Raw genomic sequence first — 24,242 nt, forward strand, 5'->3', positions numbered from 1 at the left:
GGACCAAATCTTTGAAAAATAATCTCGCCCTCGTTTAGGCAGAAGTAAAGTCACCTTTCTGATAAACCGCCACTCCGTATTCGAAAGTCCGATGAGCAAGCCGGCCCGTCTCCGATCCCAATCCCCGTCCCACGGCGGTACGAGCACCTGTCATCACTGTCGCTCCAGTGTCGCGCCGCCTCGCGCCATTCACACCGTTGTGCGGTCTGGAGCCGGCCAAGGTCAGAGACGTTCGGGCCCGTGACGTCACAACCGCGCCGTGCGGCCACTTAGCCGTGCGTGTTAGCTCGTAAAGGTAACGAACGGCGTTACCGACCGCGTGGCTGATCTAGCTGGCGGACGACCTTTCGACGAGGAGCTCCGGAAGCGAGGCGCGCGGGAACGCGTGCTGCGCCCCACCTCAGATCAGAGACTTCGAATGGATTACTGCGCAGACATAAAGTGACGATGCAAGGAACCGCTCCGATTAAAAAGCTTCTGAGCACGCATACAGCAGGAGCAGAGAGGTGATTCAAAAAGCATTGTTCCAACTATAAGCCGGACTATTGCAAAAATGGGCATTTCTGCCATCCCGTGTTTACCAGCAGCACCGTAAAGCAATGGTACTTGACATTATCCTTATGCTGGTGCCGGTTTAGGTGTGTTTGGATTCCCAATGCCGTCATAAACAGGCCCTTGCCAGATATCACAGCGTGATTAGCTCCCAAAAAGACGCGTGAATATGATACAGGAATCTTCTACCTTCCGGGCTTTACGATTTTTTCTACAGACATAGCCTCCTTCGCGAGCATACAACATAAATATCGCTTCTGATGCCGATAAGTACTCCGTGCTCGTCCGGCAAAGGTGTAGAATGGTGCTTACATTACCATCCATTACTTCATTACTGTATATTATCACAAACAATACGCTATTTTGTTTCACGTTCTGATACGACGCGCTCATAGCAACACCTTACAAAACACAAAATCGCGTGGGACCAGTCACACTCGCATACACGACAAAAGACGAACGGTAGCGTCATCTCTTGCCGACCCGCTTCATCAGGTTTTCACGAATCTGCCGGTAGGGGTGCTGCTGTTCGCTGGGCGTAAGTGGAACGCCGGCCGCCCGCCGCAGGGCCGGAGACATCAGCGCCAGGTTGGAGAGGAAGGCCACAGAAGGAGGAGGCCGTCCAGTAGAACACCACCGCCTGACACACGAGCAGACAAAGATCAAGTTTCAAAGAGAACTCAAAATAAAAGGTAAAAGAGAACCAACTGATGGCCGTTGTATCTGGAGATCGTCCTCAACCGCGACAGATATACACGCCTCAACAATCATATCTTTTTGGTCTTCTTTTCGTATGCGTGTTGGTCTGCGCATCTTTAAGGGCGTATAGCTGAGAAACTAGAGGATATTAGGTCTTAAGAAGAGCAGTGCTGTAAGCTGCGCCAAGTGATCTTCAAGACGGCTATTTAAGTTCACAACCCCATACAAATGTGCAACACTCCTGTTAAGAGCGTGAGCCGCTAGCGTCGACGAGCCCAGATCAAATCTATTACCATTGGCAGCACCGCAGCCACGCCAGGCCCTTCAGTAGGTGCGGCTACTCTCTCAGGGATCGGGGGCATTGCTGCCGCCAGAACGACGCAGAACAATTGAAACCGGGAGGCGTCACCGTGGTCAATTCTTCTCTTACGCACAAAAACATGCATATCGCACGCACACAGACACACACGTAAAGAAGCTAAACTCAGGACTAAATTTTGTAACCGCCATGAAAATGCGCCGAGTCGGTTGGGCCTAAGTAATTCGTGCATTTCAAATTAGCGGAAAGGTGCGGCACTACAGACACATGCGCCGAAATTTGAGCTGGTTCAGAACCAGCACGGCAGCTCTCGCGCCACCTGACTCGCTGATAGTTGGGCGCCATCAGCGCACGCCACATCAGCATCAGCCACGGGTGTCACGTACCGCCGGCAGCTGGGCGGCCACGGGTACCACGACGAGTGTGACGCCTCGGATGAGGTTGGTCATGTACCGCTGGAGCCGTGTGCTGCGTTGCAGCCGGCTCAGAACGCCCACCTGGCCGCCATCAGGTCAGGTCAGGTCAAGTCAGGCCAGGTCAGGTCAGGTCAGATTATGCCAGGTCAGATCAGTGCGAATCACATCAGGTCACATCCAACCGATAGAGAACGGAAAGCGATACCGCCGAGCAAAATCCCTTCGTGCTTTCACTGAGGCAGTATACCTGCCCGGTTCACGGTGGCGCGACAGAGGGGTCGCGGCCGATGTCTGCGCACGTCTCTGCAACACAAACAACGCGTCGAGGCTCGCACCTCGATAGCGCAGAGGTTACAGAGGCCGAAGAGCAGCGGCAGCACCAGCGTGGGGTCCGGCGCGGCCAGATTTGGAAACCACAGCACGCCTCCCACCGCCAGCTGCAGCCGTATCAGCTGGCTGGCTGCCGACAGACAGCGGAGCACCGTCAGGCGACAGGCCGCGGCTCGCGTGCCACGCTAGCTTTGGCGGGCGACGTGAGCTCCGGCACGATCTCATCACTGACGAGCTGCAAGAACCATGCCGTTTGCAAATTGCTACTAGCTGCGCCAGGGCGTTGGCGGAGCATGTCCGTGTCGCGAGGTGTGGCGGCAATGCTCCTAGCACAAATACCGCTAACGAGACACTTCCACGACAAGACTTCTACACGACATCGCCTCTAATGCAAGGGCTTCTAAAGCATAAACTTCTACGCGACAGAGTTTATAACGCAAAAACGTATCGGCGACATTACTTGTGTGACAGAACATCAAACGCAAAAATTATACGCGACAATGCTTCTAATACGAGAACTTCCAACGCGTTACCATCTACGCGACAAAACCGCTAACGCGAAGACATCTGCACCACATTACTTCTACGCGACAAATCTTCTAACGTAAAAACTTCTCCGCAGCATTACTTCCAACGTCAAGAGCTTCTAAGGCATGAACTTCTGCACGACGAAGCTTCGAACACAAGAAATTCTTCACGACAAAACTTTTAACGCAAGACATCTACGCGACATCACTAGGGAGACGTGTGCGTGTTTGCCCGCCACCGCCTTGTGTCTGTTGCCCAGGCCCAACGGCGGCGAGTTTTTGCGCGCAATTTTCACACGACCCGGATCCTCCGACGAAGATTGCCGCGTCACGCCAGGACGACATATTTCGCAATGCCAGCGCGCGGCGGGCGAAATACACTCACAAAACACCTATAGGCGCACCCCACAACACACCCAACACAGCGCCCCAAATTTGCCACCGATCGGCGGCAGGCCGGACACGCGTGCACTCCCGGAGCCGCATCTCCACGACAGGTCAGAGCGACACGAAACTGACATGGTCCGATAAGGAAATCAACTGGGATTCGGGTGCTGACAAGTATGAGGTGCCAACCATGAAGTATACGAGGTACGTGCCACGTCCACGCAAGATGGCAGGACGCAATTGGCCGTTTTGGACAGCATTTATGTTTTGAGTCACATCTCAGCACCCAGTGCAGATAGAGGGGTATATTTAGTTTCTCGATGTTAGAAATTACATCGCCTACAATGCCAGTGTGCGGCATGACCTTACAAGACGCACGGTTGCGCTGCAAATTTCCAGACAAGTTGCAAATAAAGGCATTTCAAAAACCGGCGCCGAATACTAGACACTACCGTCGAAACTGTGAAGATTTTGGCATCAATAACTATAGCAGCGTGTTCACGGATCCATTAACATCTCTATCACTCTTTTGTTGACATTCTTTGACACATTTTGCTCGCAATTTAGCTTAGAGTTACGGCATGAATTACGGCTTTTTATGTCGCGAAGACAAGGTACCGTACAACCTCCCGGCTGCCACGGGCGACATTTTTTCGCGGAGTGTCCAGCCTCTGGAGCATATTTCAAAAATATTCTCTAGTGAAACCTCAGGACCAGTTACGTCCAATAAAAACCCTGAACAGTGCCACTGCGGCACCATCAAGACATAGTGAGGATGCAATTTTTTATATTATTTTCGAGTCCAAATTACGCTACCAACGCCTTGGACAGCACTACGCTTCTTTTCTGCAGTCGTGACGGCCGTAATCATGACGGCAGCGGTCTGCTGGGGGGCGGCTGTCGCCAGTTCCTGAATGACATCATTACAAACGAACGTCACTGATTGGCGTAGAGGGCGGCCAGCGCCAGTGATCGAGAAACGCATCAGCTGAAGGTTCAACCGGTGCGTCACTGCAGACACTTTTAGATTCCATATCCCAAAACCAACGTGTGCTTCGAAAAGGGCTCGTGTAATAAACGCCATGGAGTTAGAGTATTTAGAGTAGGAAAAGACCCATAGCATAACGTTTCGGTGAATTCGCGGGATATTGGCTTCATGCTCGCAGATACTTTCGTCAAACAGTGTTTCCGGCTTTCGCACTATTTCTTACGCCAACATTTGGAAAAATTAATAAATTCCAAACATTGCAAAACACATACGTTAGAAAAAGCAAGGCAAACTAAAAGTATGACTTTTATAGTGGTGATAAGGAGTTTTCCACGAATTTCTTCCGCATGAGTGGCTACATAAATCGAAATTATGAGTTATTCGGTAGAACTTCGGGGAAACTGACATTACTGATAAAATCGTATGAGTCTCATCTAGCAATAAGCCAAAAGCACAAAAACGTGCCATACTCCCTTTCAGCAAAATGGCTGGCGGCGCAGGTGCATCTGTGATAGGCCGCCGGCGCCAAGTTGCTTCACAGCCGGCGGGCCGCGGTGGTGACCGACTATATTACGTCGCCATTTTGCTCACCATCCGGGACCTATATTTCGGCAACCACGGATCAGAGCGACCCGGGAGTGGCACGCTTCCATAGGGGATGGTACAGGAATCGCATGGCACTTGGTCTCCCGTCGCACGTGGCACGTGTCTCGCGCCCACTAGATGCAAACATATATTTGGCTGCGTTCGTTTTTCACATGCCGCGCGACACCTCGGCACCTAGTGCCGGTGGAGGGGGAGGGGTGCATCCAATTTGAGAGCGTCCACCAATGCACATGTTCAATTTCAGTGTACCACACCACTTTGTACGACGCACTGTTGCACTGCACATTGTGGGAAAAGTAGGGAATGTCGGCATTACGGGCAGCGCTGCTAGCCACAAAAATAACAAGAGCGCCGGAAATTTGCCCATCGGCGGCCAGCCGGCAAGGCGCGCCATGCATGATCCATGATCGGCAACGACGGGTCGGCGCGGATCCCATCCGGATTGGAAGTGGACCGATTTGACATAGGGTTGATCTGCCGATCGCGAGGCGCACGTGCGACGTGCCACGCCGACACGATCTGAACAGATGGATTTTGTTTTTCGACAAATTGGCACGTTTGCGCCACATCTTGGCACCCAGGATACGAATCGACTCGGAGTGGCGTGCTTACATAGGGATTCAAACGGGCAATCACGTGGTGCAATGAGATAGGTCGCACGTGCCACATGTCACGTGCGTACAAGCCAGCAAGATGGACCTTGCTATTCCCGACGGCTTGTCACGTTTTGCGCCACATCTCGTCATCCAGGGCAGCCAGAGACGTGAATTTAACTGCAAAACATGCATTAATCAAATGTCTGCGCTTTAAAGGACAGCGAAGCAAGCGTACTAACGACTGTCACTTTTCATGCAAGAGATTTTTATGCAAACTTTTTCGCGACAAATCTTTTAACGCAAAATTATACATGAAATTGCTTCCACGCGACAAAAGGTCAAACGCAAAGCCATACGCGCTAAATTACCTCTTGTGCAAGAGCTTCTAACGCATGAAATTTCAAACGATTTAATTCCAAAGGTTCTGTGCAACATTGCTCCTATAGAACATGACCTTTAACATATAACTCTATGCGGCATTACTTCGAATTCAAAATGACATAACCCATACAAATCTACACGCTAGATTCCCTAATGCAGGAAAGTTCAAGCGACACTGCTTCTCACAAGGAATATCACCATGACTCTTCCACAATTACAACAACCCCAGAGGGGAGGTATTATGATGAAAATACGTCACGTTGGTGTGTACCTATGAAGATGAGCATACCTCTAGATCACACATATCTGCGTAAGTCCCAATGCACATCTGAGCACGTGCAGTGCCAGCAATTAATTGTTGTGTTGCCGTCTTCAAAGTTTGAAAGCATTAACTGCTTGGATTATTCTGCGCATTCTAAAACACATCGCTTGAAATACTGGCAGATATTCTGTCAGATGGTGCAGGCGGCATATGACAGTACGTCGCACGAGCGGCTTACTCCGGAGGTATCATCCCAGCCAGCGGCAGATTCAAGAGGGCTCTGGGGCTGAAGCTCCGTTCGTGGATCGGGGATTCCTCGGCCTGCTCTTCAGGCCCGGCGGGCTGGAAGGACCGACCGGGGTTTTGGGGCCTCTGAGTAGTATGATGGCTGTCTGTCGTCCAGGGGTTGCGGAATCGAGAAGGTGACCCCGATGCTTTCAGGGTTCCGGTGCTGGGCAGCTAGCCGCACCGACAAGGGCCAGTACCAAGACCCAGGGACATCAGAGAACCCCCTCCGGCGCCGCTCAGGGGCCTCTGACTCATTGAGGGTCCCTCTATCGGCCAAGGAGCCTCGGCAATGAACAGGAAACTGAAAGGAGTATCTGTTCAGCTGGTGTGGATCCTCCATCCTTAATAGGATATCCACAGTATTGCACAGGGCTCCGTAGATCCACGACATTAAACAGGGGCTCTGTGCCGGCCAAGACTCCCACCAGCCGAACAGGGGCAGCGTCACGGCCTTTTTAAATTAGCCAAAGGGTAACTTGGGTCCTGTCTTCGCCACTTCTTCAAGCCTTGGTCTTAAGCCTTGCGCCTTGAGTCACTAGCAGAATCCGTGAGACAATGAGAGACCCTCTGGTCAGGGTCCCCGCACTCAACAGCGTCCCCTTTCACTCAGATAGCCTTCTCCGGGGTAACCGGTGGCTGTCTCCTGTCCCCCCCCCCCCCCCCCCCCCCCCCCCCAACACACCCTCCAAACTTTGAGAAGTGGACCAAATCCGCTGAGAACCCCGTTAGTTAGTGTATTTTGTGGCGCAACCCGCCTGTCACATGTCAGTCATCTGTAGCACTCTGTAGCATGCTGCACAGGATATCCCACTCCCCCCATTGCAGACATCATTTTTCATTGCTCAGGCCCCTCCCCACTCATTCTGCGAGACCACGCCCCCGCCTTGAGACAATGAGAGGGCTACTCTGTTGGTCAGCGGCACCAGGCACCAAACAAATCGGTCCCATTGGGTACCGATCAGGGCCGTGCAGGCCAGCCGGAGTCTACTGGCCATACTCGGACAGGTCCAGGGACTCAGAATGTTAGTCAGAGGAGTCAGTTACTGGTTCTGCCCTACTACACTGGCAGCGCTACCAATCACATGTCCCTGGTAGTGGCAGTGAGCAGAGAGCCCCAGTACGGGAGACGGGGGTCCCAGGCCTTACAGAGGCGGCGAGGAAGCTCTACCGGCGGGAAAGCTAAAGCTTCGGAATTCGGAACACATACCCCGCACCAGCAATGGAAGCCCATTGAAGTTGACGGCATTAAAAGCTCTTACGTCAGAAGGTTTGCCGCGTAACAATTTATGCGTCAGAAGTGTTTGCATTACAAGTGACGTCGTATAGAAGACTGCATCATAAGTTGCCTTGCCTCTAAGTTTTGGCATTAGATGTTTTATCGCGTAGAAGTTTTTGGTTAAAGGTTTTATGGGATTTAAGTTTAAGTATGGTCTTGCATTTCCAGTAGCATCGCGTAGAGATGGTTATGTAGGAATCTTTGCCGCGTAGAAATAATGTAACGAAGGAGTATTTGCGGCGGGAGTCACTTCATGGAAGTTTATTCGTCCGCAGTAACTACGTTACAAGCTCTGCCATGAAACCGTGTCACAGTGCTCACCACACGGCATGCGGGCTGAGCCAGGTAACCGGTGGGCAGGGGTCTGCAGGAGAGGTCACAGATACAGACCTTACCCCCGCCGTCCGCGGAGCCTGACCCGCATCCCCCGCCAGTGGTCAGAGGGTGGACGGGAGAGGGCCCCTCCCCACCGCGCCGCGGGGCCTGACCTGCGTCTCCGACCGGCAGACCCCAGCAGAGGTTGCGCAAAGCCATCGAGAGCCCGATCCAGAATGGAAACTGGAACCAGAGCACGAGTCCCGCCTTGACCGGGTGGCAGTTGTGTTTGGCCGTCAGCTCCGACATCTGACGCTTCACCTGTAGCGCACAGAAGGGGGGGGGGGGGGATGTACGGCTACTGACATCTGACGCTTCACCTGCGGCGCACGGAGGGGTTATGTACGGCTACTGACGACCGGCAGCGTGTAGACAAACGTTTCAAAGCAGGTGAGACACAAATGGTGTAATGCAAGGGAACTGATTTTTCAGAGGCGCAGTTTATCCACGGCTGCTCGCCCTCCCCCGCCAACCCCACCAATAAATCGTCCTAAGTTTCTATTTTAATTTGAGTCCTAACTCATTATCGTGTAAATGCCGGACATCTTTCTGCCACAGTTTACTGTTGCTTGCTGTCATATCATCGAAAAAGTTGCGATGAGCAGGCCTTACCGATTGGGTAAAACCCATCCAAGGCGACGTTATCGAGTTCTGTTTTTTTTTCCACTGGCCAATGGTGAGTGATCGGCAACCGATGGGACACCCGACTGCTCTGATCACGGTTACCAGCTGATATCACCCACCGCCTTGTTAAAGACGCGCCTGGACCGCTTCTCGTTCCACTGGTACTTCTGCACGGCCACGGCCATCTCCTTCTTGATGTCGACCACCACCGCATCCATCTCGGGCCGCAGGTTCTCAAACTTGGCCAAGATGTAGTGCTGAGGACAGAGCGCGGGCGGCTGAGTGCTGGGTACAAGCAACTGAGGATAGAATGCATGTGTGTGAGAACAAAGGACAGACATCAGAGGACATGCAGTTGTGACACAGTGCAGGCTACTTCAGTGTTGACTCGCCGTTCAAAATGCGTCGTGGTAGCGAGCATTTTTGGGACCTCTATGCCTACTTTCCTTTATCCAGTCAAGCAGGAAACGCGATGTTTTCCAGGAGCCCACGTGAATGTGTGGATATGATCCCCCACAGCCCATGTTGGCGCTGTCGTCCTCCAAGTAGGTGAAACAGTTGCAATGCGAGCTGCCGCATATGAAATACCGTCTTCGGTAGCAGTAATGCTACACTCCCCACGGCTCACACCCCGTGGTCATTGCCCCGTACGGCAGTGACACCTGTCCACAACTGTCCACACCTAATACAGCTCGTGCGGCAGTCACACCCGTCCACACCTGTCCACACCTGGTACAGCCCGAGCGGCAGCGTCACCAGACCGCGGGCCGCCACGGTGGTGACCAGCACAGTGCCCCACCACGGCAGGCCACTGACATCATGCAGCGACACGAGCGCCTCCTGCGCGGCCACCACCGGTCGGGAAGCCCCCATGCTCTGCAGCAGCTCGGCCGGGCCGGCCAGCGCCGCTGACAGTGACAGGTGTCGCCCGCCAGAGGGCAGGCCGGGACGCGGCCGGGGGTCGGCGGCAGCCAGTAGACGCAGTGTTACAGGCAGCTGGCATGGTGTGCCTGCCCAGGGCAGCCGCAAGCAGCTGAGGCTCATCTGTGGGTAGATGTGACAATAGGCAGCATTACAAAAATGTTACATGGGGGTTGGGATGGCATGGTCAGCTGCAAAGAGTTAAGGAAATTTTTGCAGGTGATCATAGCCAAGTAAACAATATTGTTTGATTGCATCAAACTCAGCTCTTGGATCAGTGTTTCTTATTTAAGTAAGCTGAGGGTGTGTAATGTTAGAGCCTCCAACTGTTGTTCCTCACCAATACTGCTGCATGATGTGGTACTCACAGCTGTTTCACATCAGACCCTGCTACATTCAGCTGACATCTAGCCTACAGAGGTTCACTAGCCTATATGGTTCATACATCGATGCTCTGAACTATGTGTATGTTTGCATGCACTAACATGTGTTGAAAAACTTTTTAGTTTACTCAGCATGATTCCTTAACATTTCAAAAACAGTGACCACATTGGCCTAGGTTCCAGTGAAGACTGCAGAGGACAGTCCACACGTAACATTGGAAATTTAGGAGATAAATGGTTCCAGCAGTCTGCATACTGTTCCTGCATCCAACAAAAGAAACACAACATAATTGTGAGCATGGTGTGCAATACGGTGTTTCCGCAACATTTAGGCAAGTGTCCTGTAAGCATTCTGCCATGCTTATTACCATACAAGGTTCAAGCACTAGCTATAACCACATGCCCATCAAATTCATGCACGTGCAGTAGGGGAAAAGCTCGAGGCAAATTTGTTGAATTGTCCAAGAACCAACTTTATCCCTCTCCCCAAACCACAATCTCCGTTTCGTTCACCTGGTCGGTTACTCAACTGGGTCAGGCTAGCTCACTGTCTCATTCTTTCCTTTTTCAAGTCATTATACACGTTCCCAAGTACAAAAGTAGGGCAGGTCTAAACTTACCGCGTGCGGAATGGAAAAATTTCGCGAACTTCCGGCGACCTACCCATTACATAAAACCTGCGATGCACCTTGTACCGGCAGCGTCACTTTCGGACCAATCGCGCCAAGCACCCATCATAGAACTATGCTACTAAATTGTCTTATTGACCCGACAAGACCAGGACTCGGTTGTCTAGACTCAAACGCTACCTATATACCACGCCGTAATACCTCATTGTCAGCATGGGTATGCGGAAAATGTTGGTAACTGATTGGTAAAGAAAGACCTTGTTTATCAATAGCATTTCCAATCTCACATCATACCGAAGGAGTTTTTTTTTTAAATTTACTGCCCGTCGCTCGGCGTCCACTTCCATTCAAACGTGCACCAACCACAAAAACGCCATACGCGCGATGGAACTTCATTCAACTGCTGGCGTGTCTTAGAATTTGCCAGCTGAATAGCAGTGCCCCTGGCTGGTCACGCGCGTGAGTCATTTTGCCATGGGTTTGTCCTGCGTCCGTGATCAGCTGCAAGCTACCAGCAGGCAGCGCGGCACGGATTCCAGCGGTGATGCCCGTCGACAAGAGGAACCCAGGGGACTGAGCACGACCGGAGGACCGCCGTTCAGGCCGACACCCGACACAGCCCCGAGGAAGGAGCCGACTTCACAGCGTGTCCGCTTGCCTGGGACAGCCGTCTGATCTGCAGAAGATCGATCGCATATTTGCATTGCGTGGTTACAACGCATATTTACACACACACAGCCAAGCTAGCTGACGACAGAACCTGCGTCGCCACGCCAGTGAACCGCCTGGGGCGGTGTGGGGTCACGGATCACGGGTCACGGCATCTCGCCTCCAGATCTGACACCGCGGCAACCAGGCTCCGCACACAGGCGACATATCACCATCTTCCCTACGGACCCACCAGACGAAGCAGCGCCGCAACAGCAACAGCCAACAGCGTTGCCACACATGGCAGGGCATCACCGGCAACGGACACTCCAACACACAGCCTGTGCCACCTGCCGGGTCACCTAATCCACGCCCCATTAGCTCACAACGGACATTGTAAAGCTGCCAGCCTACAATTCCGGGCGTTTTTGACTGGTGAACATTTGTTAAGTGAGGATACGGCGGAACGAGATGCAATCAAACGCCAATTGTTAGAAATTCACGGCTTGGACAGAACTGAGCGGAACAGAACTGACCTCCGTGCACTAGCTGAGAGTCAATCGAACGCCTGGTGATCCCATCCTGACTCGAGTCTACTCGACCACCGGCACCATCACGCCGTGTGCCGTCACAGGAAAAACGATCCTCAGGTACTATGACATCACAGCTGGGAGCAGGTCAAGACCTGACACAGAGCACAGCGCAGGGCGGCGATCCCAGTGCTCTTGGCGGGTGCGTGGTACCTGGTGTGGTCTCCGACACACAAACCCCGATCATTAGCGCCGCGAACAGCGGTCAGCCAGGCCCCGACGTCCACACACAAGGCTGCGCGGTCTGACAGGCCACCCGGCCTCGGTCAGCGCCGCCGTAGCGAACGCGTCCTCGTCCCCCGCCAGCCTCGCACAGGCTCTGACAGGTGACCACTGCTCAGCCGGTAGCCTCGCACAGGCTCTGACAGGTGACCAAGGCTCAGCCGGTGGTCTCGCACGGGCTCTGACAGGTGACCATGGCTCAGCCAGTGGTCTCGTACAGGCTCTGTCAGGTGACCACGGCTCAGCCAGTGGTCTCGTAGAGGCTCTGACAGGTGACCTGGGCTCAGCAGGCGTCGTGTACCCGCCGCCGATGTCGCTCCAGGAGCCACTTGAACTTGAAGGCGCGCGGGCAGACGTCGCAGGCGAAGTCGCACGCCGCGCTGTGTCGGAACATCCGGTGCTTCCTCAGGTCACTGTTGGCTGAAAACCGCTGGCCGCAATCCTGCCGGGCAGCGGGGCGGTGTGACGTCAGAGCGGCTGTCGTGACGTCAGATTAGTCAGGCTTCCGTCAGGTCTCTACTCAGGTTTGACAGGTTTTCCACGCATACAGGTGGGATTCTCAATTCGCTGTAAATGAAGGACAAGCGGAACTGGGAGCCTTAGACTCGCCAGCCTCTCTTGGTCCCCTGCTCGCTCTTGCCGGCGGTAGTGCAAACCACGTTTCGATTACCCAAAGATGTACTCTGATCTGCTCTACTGAGAATCCGAAAGCTTGACGTTCCTACGTCTGATTCACCTATTCCCGTTCTTTCTTTTTTTACTTCTGTTTTGGTGTCTGAATGTTGCTACATAAACATGTGTCCCGAGCTGCCTTCTGGAATATGTCAATCGTCTCCAATTCCCCCCCCCCCCCCCCCCACATACACACTGAGGGCGTGCCCCGGCGACCCCCGCCGCTCCGCCTCCGCCACAGCCGTCACACCTGGCAGCAGAAGCGCGGCTCCTGGTGCGTGCTGATGTGCAAGCGCAGGCTGGAGCGGTAGAGGAAGCGCTTCTCGCAGTGCGGACACGGCTGCAGCTTCAGAGGGTGCTCCTGTGCCAGCAGACGGACAGGTGAGGCGTCAGAGACAGGTGAGGCGTCAGACAGGTGAGGCGTCAGGACAGGTGAGGCGTCAGACAGGTGAGGCGTCAGAGACAGGTCAGGCGTCAGACAGGTGAGGCGTCAGAGACAGGTCAGGCGTCAGACAGGTGAAGCGTCAGAGACAGGTCAGGCATTAGAGACCGGTCAGGCATCAGAGACAGTGCGGACACGGCTGTAGCTTCAGAGGGTGCTCCTGCACCAGCAGACGGGCAGGTCAGGCGTCAGAGACCGGTCAGGCGTCAGACAGGTGAAGCGTCAGAGACCGGTCAGGCGTCAGAGACAGGTCAGGCGTTAAAGACCGGTCAGGCGTTAAAGACCGGTCAGGCGTTAGAGACCGTGGCGTCCGGCCCACGGACCGCAGCTGCAGGACCGTACCGCCGATCTCAAGTCTCGACAAAAGTCAGGCACCGGTGAAAGCGATGTCGAATGACAAGTCATGACAGTTGCGCAGGTCTGGCGAAACGAACAGTTCTGGGTGTCAGACAAAACATTACGCACATTAGGCCATTTAAACAATCGTTAACTCTCAGCCGGTTGCCGCATAGAACGATAAAACTCTAGGCGAGTTGCCAAGCTCAGATCCACGACCAAGAGCAGATGGCCATTCGGAACAACGCATCAAATGAGCCAGGCCCCAGTCTCGGCAAATCACGAACTGGGATCCGCCAGGTCGTGACACATTGCCCGCAACACCAAGCACAAGGTCTTGCGTGGCTACACCTGAATATCTACCTAGTTACACACATCCGCAACTACCAGACAATGACTGATGCATGTCTCAGCCATGCCCTGATACGCCAACATTCCCAGCGTCCCCCTGCCCGCCGTGCCCCTGGTACGCTCCCACAAGCGACATACCCTCGTGCTGGCCACACTCCGCGGTCGCCCCCTCCCCCTTGCTCCGTCCCACTGACCGAGTTGCAGTGCTGATGCAGGGCGATGCTGGAGGCGAAGGAGTCAGTACAGAAGAGGCAGCTGAAGCGGTTGCCGGACGCCAGCGATATGGCCTCCTGCTGCTTCCTCTTCTTCCGGAGCTGTTTGACGTCTGCCAACGACAGGTCAGACGCTGGCGTCACAGGGCAAGGTCAGGTCGCAGCAGCTGGACGTGCGCGCACGGCCGGACACGCATTCCAGATCGACACAACGAGACACCAACACTTCGGAATTCGATTCCCCGCGGTGGCCGTCCTTCCTGCCGGGGCGAGAGGCAGGCGACGTCATACAGTCTCCCCGCGGTGGCCGTCCTTCCTGCCGGGGCGAGAGGCAGGCGACGTCATACAGTCTCCCCGCGGTGGCCGTCCTTCCTGCCGGGGCGAGAGGCAGGCGACGTCATACAGTCTCCCCGCGGTGGCCGCCCTTCCTGCCGGGGCGAGGGGCAGGCGACGTCATACAGTCTCCCCGCGGTGGCCGCCCTTCCTGCCGGGGCGAGGGGCAGGCGACGTCATACAGTCCTCCCCGCGGTGGCCCTCCTTCCTGCCCGGGCGAGAGGTCAGCAGTACAGTCTCAGCAGCCGAATGAATCGGGCGCGCTCGGTGACACACCCCAGATCGACAGACCAATGGTGACACCCGCCTCAGCCTGGCATCGATAGAGTTGTTCGTCACAGATCGGAGCCAACGAGATATGGTCCCGCTACACACTAACCCCGACGCCACGCAAAGCGACTCTGATCCACGGACAGGGCACACACGTCCAGCGTCTACACGCAGACGGAGGCGCAGCGTCTGCATCAGCTACATGCAGCGACAGAGGAATGTCCCAGGCCAGGACAGCAAAACATCCGGCACAGCTGGACAGAACGACACACGCACCAGCAGGCCGGCCGAGGCCAGCCCTGATGCTGGGAGCTGCCCTCCTCAGCGGTGGCCTCCCCACAACCAGCGCGATCGCTCACCTGGAACGGCGGCGCCGGCCTGGGGCCGATCGCGGCGCCGGCCGGGTCGGGGCTCGGCCTTCTGCGGATCGGCGGCGGCAGGCGACTCCTCCTGCCGTCACACACACACACACACGCGGGATTGCTGTGAGCTGGGCAGGGTTACGCCGCGGACCGGGAACACCGAGGGCGGGGGGGGGGGGGGGGGTGAGCACCAGAGCCGGCCGTAGGGACAGGCGAGCACGTCTGGTGCTCCGGAGCCGCTGCACTCTGCCGTGGCCGGGGCCAGCACCGCCCACCCTCCGACCGACACACCCGTCCAGGACGGACGCCGCGGGACACTTCGGCAGCCGGGACTATCCGCGCACCTCTGCCGGCGCTGCACGCCAACCACCATTCTCAGTGACTGGGGCTGTCCCCATGAGCATCGGGAGCCGACCCAATTGTTCCCTCCGGGCCAGAAGCCGCTGGTGACCACAGACGGACCGCAGGGAGAGACTCGACTCCCATCCTCAGCCCCCTCCCCTCCTCCCCCCCCCCCCCCAAGCGCAGGCGGTCCGGAGGCGCCCCACCTCATGCGGCAACTCCAGCTCCTGCGGCGCCGGCCCGGTCATGTCGGCCCAGTACAGCGTGCCGGGCTCAGACAGCGCCTCACCGGCCGCCGGCTCCTGCCGAGCACAGGCCACACCAGTCAGCACTCACAGCTGGTGAGGGCCACACGCGGTAACAGCTGGTGAGGGCCACACCAGTCAGCGGTCACAGCTGGTGAGGGCCACACCAGTCAGCGCTCATAGCTGGTGAGGGCAACACGCGGTAACAGCTGGTGAGGGCCACACCAGTCAGCGGTCACAGCTGGTGAGGGCCACACCAGTCAGCGCTCACAGCTGGTGAGGGCCACACGCGGTAACAGCTGGTGAGGGCCACACCAGTCAGCGGTCACAGCTGGTGAGGGCCACACCAGTCAGCGCTCACAGCTGGTTGAGGGCCACACGCGGTAACAGCTGGTGAGGGTCACACCAGTCAGTGGAACAGCTGATGAAGGTCACATCAGTCAGTGGAACAGCTGGTGGGGGTCACATCAGTCAGCAGTCACAGCTGGTGAGGGCCACATGCAGTAACAGCTGGTGAGGGTCACAATGGTGACACGCACCAGTGTGAAGAATCCATTCAGATAACCAGATCTGATGACTGGATTCGGAGTAGGAGAAATATCGGAGTGAAGTGGTGTCAACATACGGAAGCATCGCAAGAGCTATTGAGACAGCACTAGTGCAAACCAACATTGTATAAGCTAATAGACGACTACTGCACGATGTACCACACCCACACGACATGGACCCAGTACACCACACCAAGCACCACTGACCTGGTACACCACCAGCCTGCCGCCGTCCAGCTGGGCGGGCTGCACCACTATGGTCGAGCTGTTGGTGTCGCCATCCCCTGGCGGCAGACAGCGTAACGATGAGAACGGTGAGACGGAGCGGGAGACGGCGAGGCCTCGGCGACCAGGGCAGTGAAGTGACAGGTGAGATGGTGAGAAGGAGAGGTAAGACGGTGAGAAGGAGGGGTGATATGGTGAGATGGAGGGGTGAGATGGTGGAAGGAGAGGTGAGATGGTTTGAAGGAGAGGTGTGATGGTGAAAGGATAGGTGAGATGGTGAGGAGAAGTGAGGTGAGGAAGAGGTGAGATGGTGAAAGGATATAGGCGAGATGGTGAGATGTGAGATGGTGAGGCGAGACGAGACAGTGAGAACGAGACGTGAGATGGTGGGAAGGAGGGTTGAGATGGTGAAAAGGTGAGGTGAGGACAGGTGAGATGGTGAGGAGAGGTGAGACAGCGTGACTAGTGAGAGGCCAAACTGAGAGGTTAGACGGTCAGACGGAGCGGAGAAAGGGCGAGTCGTAGCAGTGGGAAGGGAGTCCGGGCGGGTCAGGGTCGGCCACTTCCATGCAAAATGACTGTTGTTTAACCTGATATTTATCTTGGTGTCATTCACCAACACATTTAGCCACTAACTTCATCAGTTTCCACCCTCGGCCGGAAAACGGGCCGAGTTTCACGGCACACCGTCAGTCATGCCAACACTCAGATCCGCCACTGGCCATTGTGAGGCGAGGCATTATTCATACTCGGAGACGGTTGTTTCGTGCCATCGTTAACGCAGACACGCCAGCCAGCGATTCGATCTCACACGGACCCGCTTTAGCCACGAGTGGATGTCACGTGTTACCTCAGGTGATGCACCACATCGCCCGTAACAAAGCAACGCGGCGGGTGTAATGACGTGAAGCGACACCCATCCGCCTGTACCCGGTTACCTATGGTGAGGTATGCCACCGGCGCGCCGTCGAGGAGCGGCGTGGCATCGGCGGCCGGCGATGGTCCTGTCTCGGCAGCCGGCACCGGCGCCGGCGTGGCCTCGCCCGCGGTGTCCCCAGCCGGCGCCGGCTCCTCGCCCGCGACGCGGCCCGGCACCGCCAGCGCGCACGGCATCTTGAACTTCAGCTTCACCTGGCCGCCGATAGGTGACAGCAGCCGTGAGCAGGAGCGGCGAGCTGACTGGGGCGGGCTGCGGCAGCTCTGTGCAAGCCTCTGTGTTTCGGATGATTGACGACGATGGTGTAAAAAATCGTACTGTCGATTCAAGTAATGCATTTCAATTATCCATTCCACTACCTTAATCTATAGTTTATCTACCCATGTGGGCATCTGCAGTGCCGCACCCTTCCGCACATTCCTTGATGACGTTCTTTGATGCCTTCAGACGCCGCACATCGTTTTGACCACCGCCTTTGACGCTCTACTTACCTCGTTTTCGATGGCAGTGAGCTTGGTCTCGTACTCGTCTGCCTGGTTGACAAGAGAGACGCAGGCGACGCAAATCTCCGAAGAGGAAGGCTCGGAGACGTCCTGAAAGGCCGGGACCCCGTCAGATGGAAACCACCTGTCAGCCTGCCACGCACCACTGGCGCTACAAAGTTCGATCCACCAAGGTCGACCAAAAAAGCTAACCGCCCACACCGCGGGCTGCCATCCCGTTACAGAGCACTTGCACAGGACTGCCATCCCATCACAGAGCGCTGGTACAGGCCACGTACGCAGGCGTCCCTCAGCCGCCGTCACCTCACCTCCAGGAATGGCTGCTGCACCAGCTTGGCCAGCTTGGAGGAGAGCAGGGTGCGCGAGAACTTGGTGCGCGTGCGGAAGATGTTGAGCCGCACCACTAGCGGGTGTTTGCAGACCAGACATGTACCGAGCGGACCGAGCTCGGCGTCTGTCTGCACCTCCGGAGCCGGAGCCGGAGCCGGAGCCGGAGCCGGAGCCGGAACCGGAGCCGGAGCCGGAGCCGGAGCCGGAGCTGGAGACGAAGCCGGAGCTGGCGCTGGAGACGGAGCTAGAGCCGGACCCGGAGACGGCGCCGGAGCTGGCGCCGGGACCGGGGCCGGAGCCGGGCCCGCAGTCGCAGCGAAAACTGGAGCCTCAGCCGCAGCAGGAGCTGCAGCCAGAGCCGGAGCCGGAGCCGGAGCCGGAGCCGATGTCGTTGCCGCAGCCGGAGCCGGAGCCGGAGCCTGGACCTGAGCCGGTTGCACGCCAGCTCACGGTCAGACACTCGTGGGACGGGGAGGCGGGCAGGGGAGCTCAGAGTACACGGGGTTTAGAAACAATCACTGGCGAGCAAAACGTGTACACAAGGGCAGCGGCACTGGTACGGGAAACAACGCCACGGGTCAAACACAGTTAAGGCGGGTGAGCGCTGGAGAACATGCACATTGCTGGCGCGTTCGCGGGTAAAAAAATTGTCCACGTTCCACGGACCCCTATGCCAACATGAATGGACACATGAATGTCCGCAGTGACCTGGTCATATTGCCATGCCACGGGTGCTCCAGGTGCTAACAGTTGCTAGGTGCTAACAGGTGCTAACAGTTGTATCACGCATCTCACCTCCAAGTTCTCCAGAACCACCACCCGGTCACTGACCGTGTCTGGTGTGCTGCCGCCGCTGGAGCGTCCCTTTCCTGCCGCCGCTGCCACCGGGAGCCTCCGCTCCTCGCCGCCTCCGCCGCCCCGCAGGCGCGTAACCCGCTTGCGGTGCATGGCGCTAGCGGCGTGTCGGCGCAGGTGCGCCAGTTTGGCCGTGACCTCGCGGCAGCAGCAGCGGCAGAAGGGGCGCGCCGCGTCCCACGGCGAGCGGCGCAGCCACGGCCGCAGCTCGGCCAGCGCCTCCCAAGCAGGCTGGTACGCTGGCGGGCGGCCGCGCGCCCGCCACACCGCCGCCTCCCAGGTGCGCGCCTGCGCCGCGCTGGCCGCGCGCGCTTTCTCGTCCCCGTCCTCGTCCTCGTCCTCGCCCTCGTCCTCGTGCCCCACCTCCGGCTCGCTGGGCCGCTCAACTGTCGGCTTCCACTCGCTGCCGTCGCTGTCCTCCGGGCACGGGACGCGGTCCACATCTAAAACCAAACACCGGGCCTGGCGCTGGCCTCCGCACCAGCCCGGCTCTGCGTTCTCACTCTGAGCGCTGTCCGTGACCAAGCCCCGGACGCGGCTCCCGCCCTCCACCCCAACACGCGCGCCGTGCTCACTCCCAACACTGGCGGCCCCTGCCTGCACGACAAAGGCACTGACGTCCCGGACATGCTCAATGTCCTCTCCGTCTCCGTCAGTGTCCGTGCACGTCACGGCTGTCCGTGCCGCACGTCTGCCCACAGACCGTGCCGAACGGCGGAGCGACGCGCCACGCCCCACGGGGGCAGATGTGCCCCCCTCTTCCGTCACATCATCCCCAACACCATCACTGTCCTCCCCCAAGACGTGGTCTATGTCCTCCTCACTGCCACCATCCTCCTGCTCCTCCGACTCGGCGTCCAACCCATGCGTGCCCACCAAAGGCGCATTCCGCACATGCCGCTTGGTGGCCGCGTGCCGGCGCACGTGCGCCAGTTTTGGCGTGATGTGGCGTCGGCAGAGGCGGCAGAAGGCTCGGTGTGGGTCGCCGGGCGCGCAGCGCAGCCAGCCGCGCAGTTCAGGTCGCTCCTCCCAGCGCGCGTCGTAGATCAGCCTTCGCGTCGACGGAGACGGCGGCTTCTCCGACTCCGACTCGGACTCAGCGGGCAGCCGCGGCTGCAGCACCGGCGCGAACTCGCCGCCCGAGTCGCAGTCGGAGTCGGAGTGGGGCGAGGGTGCGGCGCGCTTGCGGGCCCAGCTGACGCAGCGCAGGTGACGCGCGCACGCCCCGTGCCGCTGCACGTGTGTCAGCTTGGCCGTCATCTCCTTGTAGCAGAAGAGGCAGAACGCCTTGCTGGGGTCGGTGGTCGAGCGGCGCAGCCACAGCTTGAAGGCAGGGTCTCGCGCCCAGCCCTCGACCTGCGCTCCACTGCCGGCGGCGGCCCTCCTCTTCTCCGCCGCCGTCGTCGCCGCAACGCCGTCAGCGCCGCTGCGGCCGGCGCGCCGCACGTGTAGCGCGCACGCGGCGTGCCGCCGCAGCGCCGCCAGCACGGGCCGCAGCTCCTTGTTGCAGGTGGTGCAGAAGGCGGCGGCGCCGTTGTGCGGCGAGCGGCGCAGCCACGGCTGCAGCTCGGGCAAGCGCTGCCAGCCCGGCTGATAGCGGCTGCGCGCCGGCGGGTCGGCATGCGCGGCGCGCGCGTGGCGTCGCAGCAGCGTCAGGTGAGCCGGCAGCTCGCGCCGGCAGAGGGCGCAGAGGGCCCGGCCAGGCCGGCCCGGCGCCGGCCGCAGCCACCGCCGCAGCTCTGGCAGCCGCTCCCAGGTCGGCCGATACTGGCTCCACATGGCGGCCGCCCGGCGCGGCGCGTCCCCCAGCCGCCGGCTGTCCGCGGCTCTGAGGGCGGGGACAGTGTCAGCACAGTAGACCTCCTTGGTGTGAACAGGGAAATCGCCAAAGGGGTAAGAGGGGGCAGTCTAGAGCTTGGTTTGTTTGCTTGGTTTTCATCTACGACTATCTTTGCTCCACATCAGGTCTCATCACCTGTCGCCGTCAGCGTGGGCATCGCGTTAGCGGACGAGACGGTGCCGGCGGCGCCCGCCAGGCAGCGCCAGCAGTGCACTAACAGTGTGTGGCCCTCAGTGACCCACCACCTGAACTGGATGTACCACCAAACAGGTGTCAACAGGATCAATTGCAGCACTGCCAGGCTGCTGAGCCTCAACAGCGTAATGCACCCACAGGCACATGTCATGAAAGTGAAGCATTACAACACACGGGAATGCCAGTGGATGGTGTAGTGGAGGTCAGGCAGTGGGTCCGACTACATAGAACACCGTGGCGCTGCCTGTGGGATGCTGCATTGTGTAATGTGAAGGATGTCGCTGCTATTGTTGCATGCATGTCCCTCTGAAAGTCTTAGACATAGAAGCCAAAGTGAATTTTATCCAGGTGTGGGGTGTCAATAACTCACAGTTTTACTATTTTACTACATGTCATTTTATAGAAGCCTTATAAGAATACCTGTACTGAGTATGTTTTGTATGAAGTGGTTTGATGGGTATAGCACATCTTGACAGCCACAGCATAAGATCACCTACAAATAACAGTCACCCTCTTTTATTTGCCTTCCCTTTCACCAGCCAAAAAGTTGGCATAAGCAACACAAACCTACCCTGCTTACAAGACACAGCACTGACTTAGAATAAGGCCCATACAGTAGATGTTGAGCCTGAATTTTAAAAGAAATATTGCAGCACACACATGCTGGCTAGTGGCTAGCAGGCATGCAGTGAACCATGAAGAAATCCCATAGATATGCATATCTCTATGGACCAAGCCCTGCTGGGCTCCAATATCATCCCCTCATCTTATTGAGACACGTAAGCATTACGCAGTAGCAAAATATAGCTGAAAGCGCAGAATGCGCTACCATCGGCGCATGTCTCCCACTCCCTAAAATTACCTAAATAAACTAAATGTTATGTTGAATGTATACAATATTGATATGAGCAGATTCACCATGCATTTTAAAAGTCCGTGTCACCTTAAATTAACTATACGTGCCACATAATGCCACCAAGTGGTTGCTTGCCCAACACCCATCGACCCCCACCCACCAATAGCGCATCAATAGACGCATAACCTCGCGGTTTATGAGGCTCGCGGAAATTGCGGAGAGTCAAGGTGGTAGATAATGAATCATGGTGAAAACTTTCCAGCCAAGGGGACTATGACGTCATAGAACCACCAAATTTCTGCCAATTTTTCGATGGCTGCGCGTATACACCCTCCAAAACAGAGGGCGATTACGCACCGTGCTTGTACACCGTTCAAAATGGAGGGTGGCTATGCACCGGGCTCATATACAGTCCAAAAACTTCAGATGGTTGTACGTGACCCCATTTATTCAGCTGCTCGGGCCGGTGGCGGATGCAGAGGGTGGGGTGGGATGGGGTTGGGGGGGGGGGAGTCAGAGGATCATGTCCCATGGAACATGCCGAGGGAACCTAAAGGCTCCGAAGGGGCCCATAACCGGCCGGACGGACGCAGTTTCCTTACAACAAAGGCACGACAAAATTGGATGCCTTTGGGCCTGCAGATGACCAAGAACCATTGCTAGCAAAAGTAAAATGTTCGTAAGTAAACGAAGTTCATTCTTCGCTGACTGAGAAAATGTTGCTTGGGGGAAATTTGGGGGCTCATTACGCTGTCAGCTGAATCAGTTCCTCTGGCAGTGTTGTAAAGAAAGCCCATTTAAATACCTTACATTTGAGTAGCCTCGACGTGAAGGATGCCACTGACATTTCTATGGCTAGTTGAAGATGATGTAACAATAACCATGGGTGTAGGAACAGGGGGGGGGGGGGAAAGGGAACCATGCCCCCCCACACTTTTTGAAGGTGGGAGGCCAGCTGTGTTTACTGCTCCCCTACACAACTTTCAGATAAAGGTTGTGTTTAGCTTGCCTTGCACCACATTTAAATATACATCCCCATTTACTTAGTTCACAAGCTATTTTCCTCAAGATGTGTCATATTTTGCGTTTGCTTATTGGCCATCGCTTAGTGTAACAGCCGCAGGCCGACGCCACGCGGCCTATGGAGACTGCAACACCGGGCGTCCCGGCTGTTGTTGCTATGCCTTGCCAGGGCTTATGTTCAAAACCATATTACATAGTTTTTTATCAGTAATCAGTTCTGACTGAATCTTGAGCATTTTAAGACGAACATATATTAGCCATGTTAATACAAAGGACCCCATTTCATCTACAATCTACGTTTAGGGATTCGTCAATATCTCTGAAGAAAACAGAAAAACACGGACCTGGAGCCTGTGCGACAATTATTGAACCACCCTTGGCGATCAGGGATGTTCGGGCGTCAAGAAGTGTTCCTTTGCTGATCCGGGGCCAACTGCGCGTGACGGAGGGCCTCGCGTGTCAGAAAGGGGAGCAATGTGATATGATATACCCTTCCAATGTCTTCCGTATCGACCAGAAGATCTCGGCCCGTGTCGCTAGAACGACAGCCAGAAGACACTTCGCGATGGGACGGGGTGGCCCTTCAGCCCTTGACCAGAACCGGTAATGTGCCCCTGGTGTTCTACTCAAGGGGTCCCTTGCTGGGAAGGAAATAAGGGGTCTCATTATTACTGAGTAGAGTGGGGTCTCATTATTATTGAATGGAGTGGGTTGAAATGAATTTAATAAAAAAGCGAACAAAGCCACCCCATGTTTACCTGAGAACGTTCATTTTTTCAGAATGGATTAGCGAAAAAAATACATCAAGGGGTTTGAACATGCCCACCCGCAAACTCGGGAGCAGGGACAGCGGTAGTCTGAGATGCAGCTTCCGTAAAGCCGAATGGCGTCGGCCACTACAACTGCCACCAGACGGTGGGCGCCGTGCTAATCTGTCTTCTGAACAGACTAATAGACATAGAAGCACGAAAAATAGAGAATCTACCTTTACCCTTTCAGGCTCACCACGAGATTCCAATTCCACTTCGCGGTGCTTTAACACGCGCTCGGGTGGGGTGGGGTCAAATTGACCCCACCCCCGAAAGTTTTTCCAGAATGGTTTCCGAACGGCGCGGCTACGCCGCGCCGTTCGGAGACCATTCTGGTCTCCGAAAATTTGGCGCGGCGTAGCCGCGCCAAATTTTGCATAGCTGTAGACAGGCCAGGCAAGTCAGGCCATGGTTTCAGCGGAGGCAATTCCTAGAGAATCCTTTAACCTGATCCACCAACGGAGTGTTAGACGAAGCCATACATCTCTGAGATGCTTTCTTAGGTAACACAACAGTTGAATGAGCAAATTACATTGA

At 56.3% G+C, this 24,242-nt stretch overlaps 2 protein-coding genes across 2 annotated transcripts; both read right to left on the bottom strand.

Moving 5' to 3' along the window:
* Window positions 1-788: 788 nt before the first annotated feature.
* On the bottom strand, window positions 789-10,612 carry LOC119104530 (cytochrome c oxidase assembly protein COX18, mitochondrial-like). The gene is given in 8 exon segments (XM_037228245.1): window positions 789-1,152; window positions 1,154-1,192; window positions 1,957-2,067; window positions 2,322-2,446; window positions 8,116-8,263; window positions 8,746-8,883; window positions 9,356-9,670; window positions 10,551-10,612. Coding segments are annotated over 7 exon segments (1,008 nt in total). The 5' UTR covers window positions 10,551-10,612; the 3' UTR covers window positions 789-1,020.
* A 1,665-nt stretch (window positions 10,613-12,277) lies between these two features.
* On the bottom strand, window positions 12,278-15,370 carry LOC119104302 (oocyte zinc finger protein XlCOF15). The gene is made up of 5 exons (XM_037228000.1): window positions 15,365-15,370; window positions 14,995-15,085; window positions 14,015-14,145; window positions 12,942-13,052; window positions 12,278-12,461 (listed from the first exon to the last, which is right to left on the bottom strand). Exons 1-5 carry the CDS (start codon window positions 15,368-15,370, stop codon window positions 12,303-12,305), a joined length of 498 nt encoding a protein of 165 aa, XP_037083895.1. The 3' UTR covers window positions 12,278-12,302.
* Window positions 15,371-24,242: the final 8,872 nt, after the last annotated feature.

The sequence above is a fragment of the Pollicipes pollicipes genome, unplaced genomic scaffold, assembly GCF_011947565.3.
Source record: "Pollicipes pollicipes isolate AB1234 unplaced genomic scaffold, Ppol_2.1 Scaffold_6052;HRSCAF=7182_pilon_pilon_pilon, whole genome shotgun sequence".
Classification (NCBI taxonomy): Eukaryota; Metazoa; Arthropoda; class Thecostraca; order Pollicipedomorpha; family Pollicipedidae; genus Pollicipes; species Pollicipes pollicipes.

Bases quoted from the DNA above. Each gene is read 5' to 3' on its own strand.
- LOC119104302 (XM_037228000.1), bottom strand. The intron at 14,146-14,994 runs GTGAGCGATCGC...TGTCGTTGGCAG, and splicing joins GGCCGGCGCCGCCGTTCCAG to ACGTCAAACAGCTCCGGAAG. The intron at 12,462-12,941 runs GTGTGACGGCTG...GCTGCCCGGCAG, and splicing joins AGCCGCGCTTCTGCTGCCAG to GATTGCGGCCAGCGGTTTTC.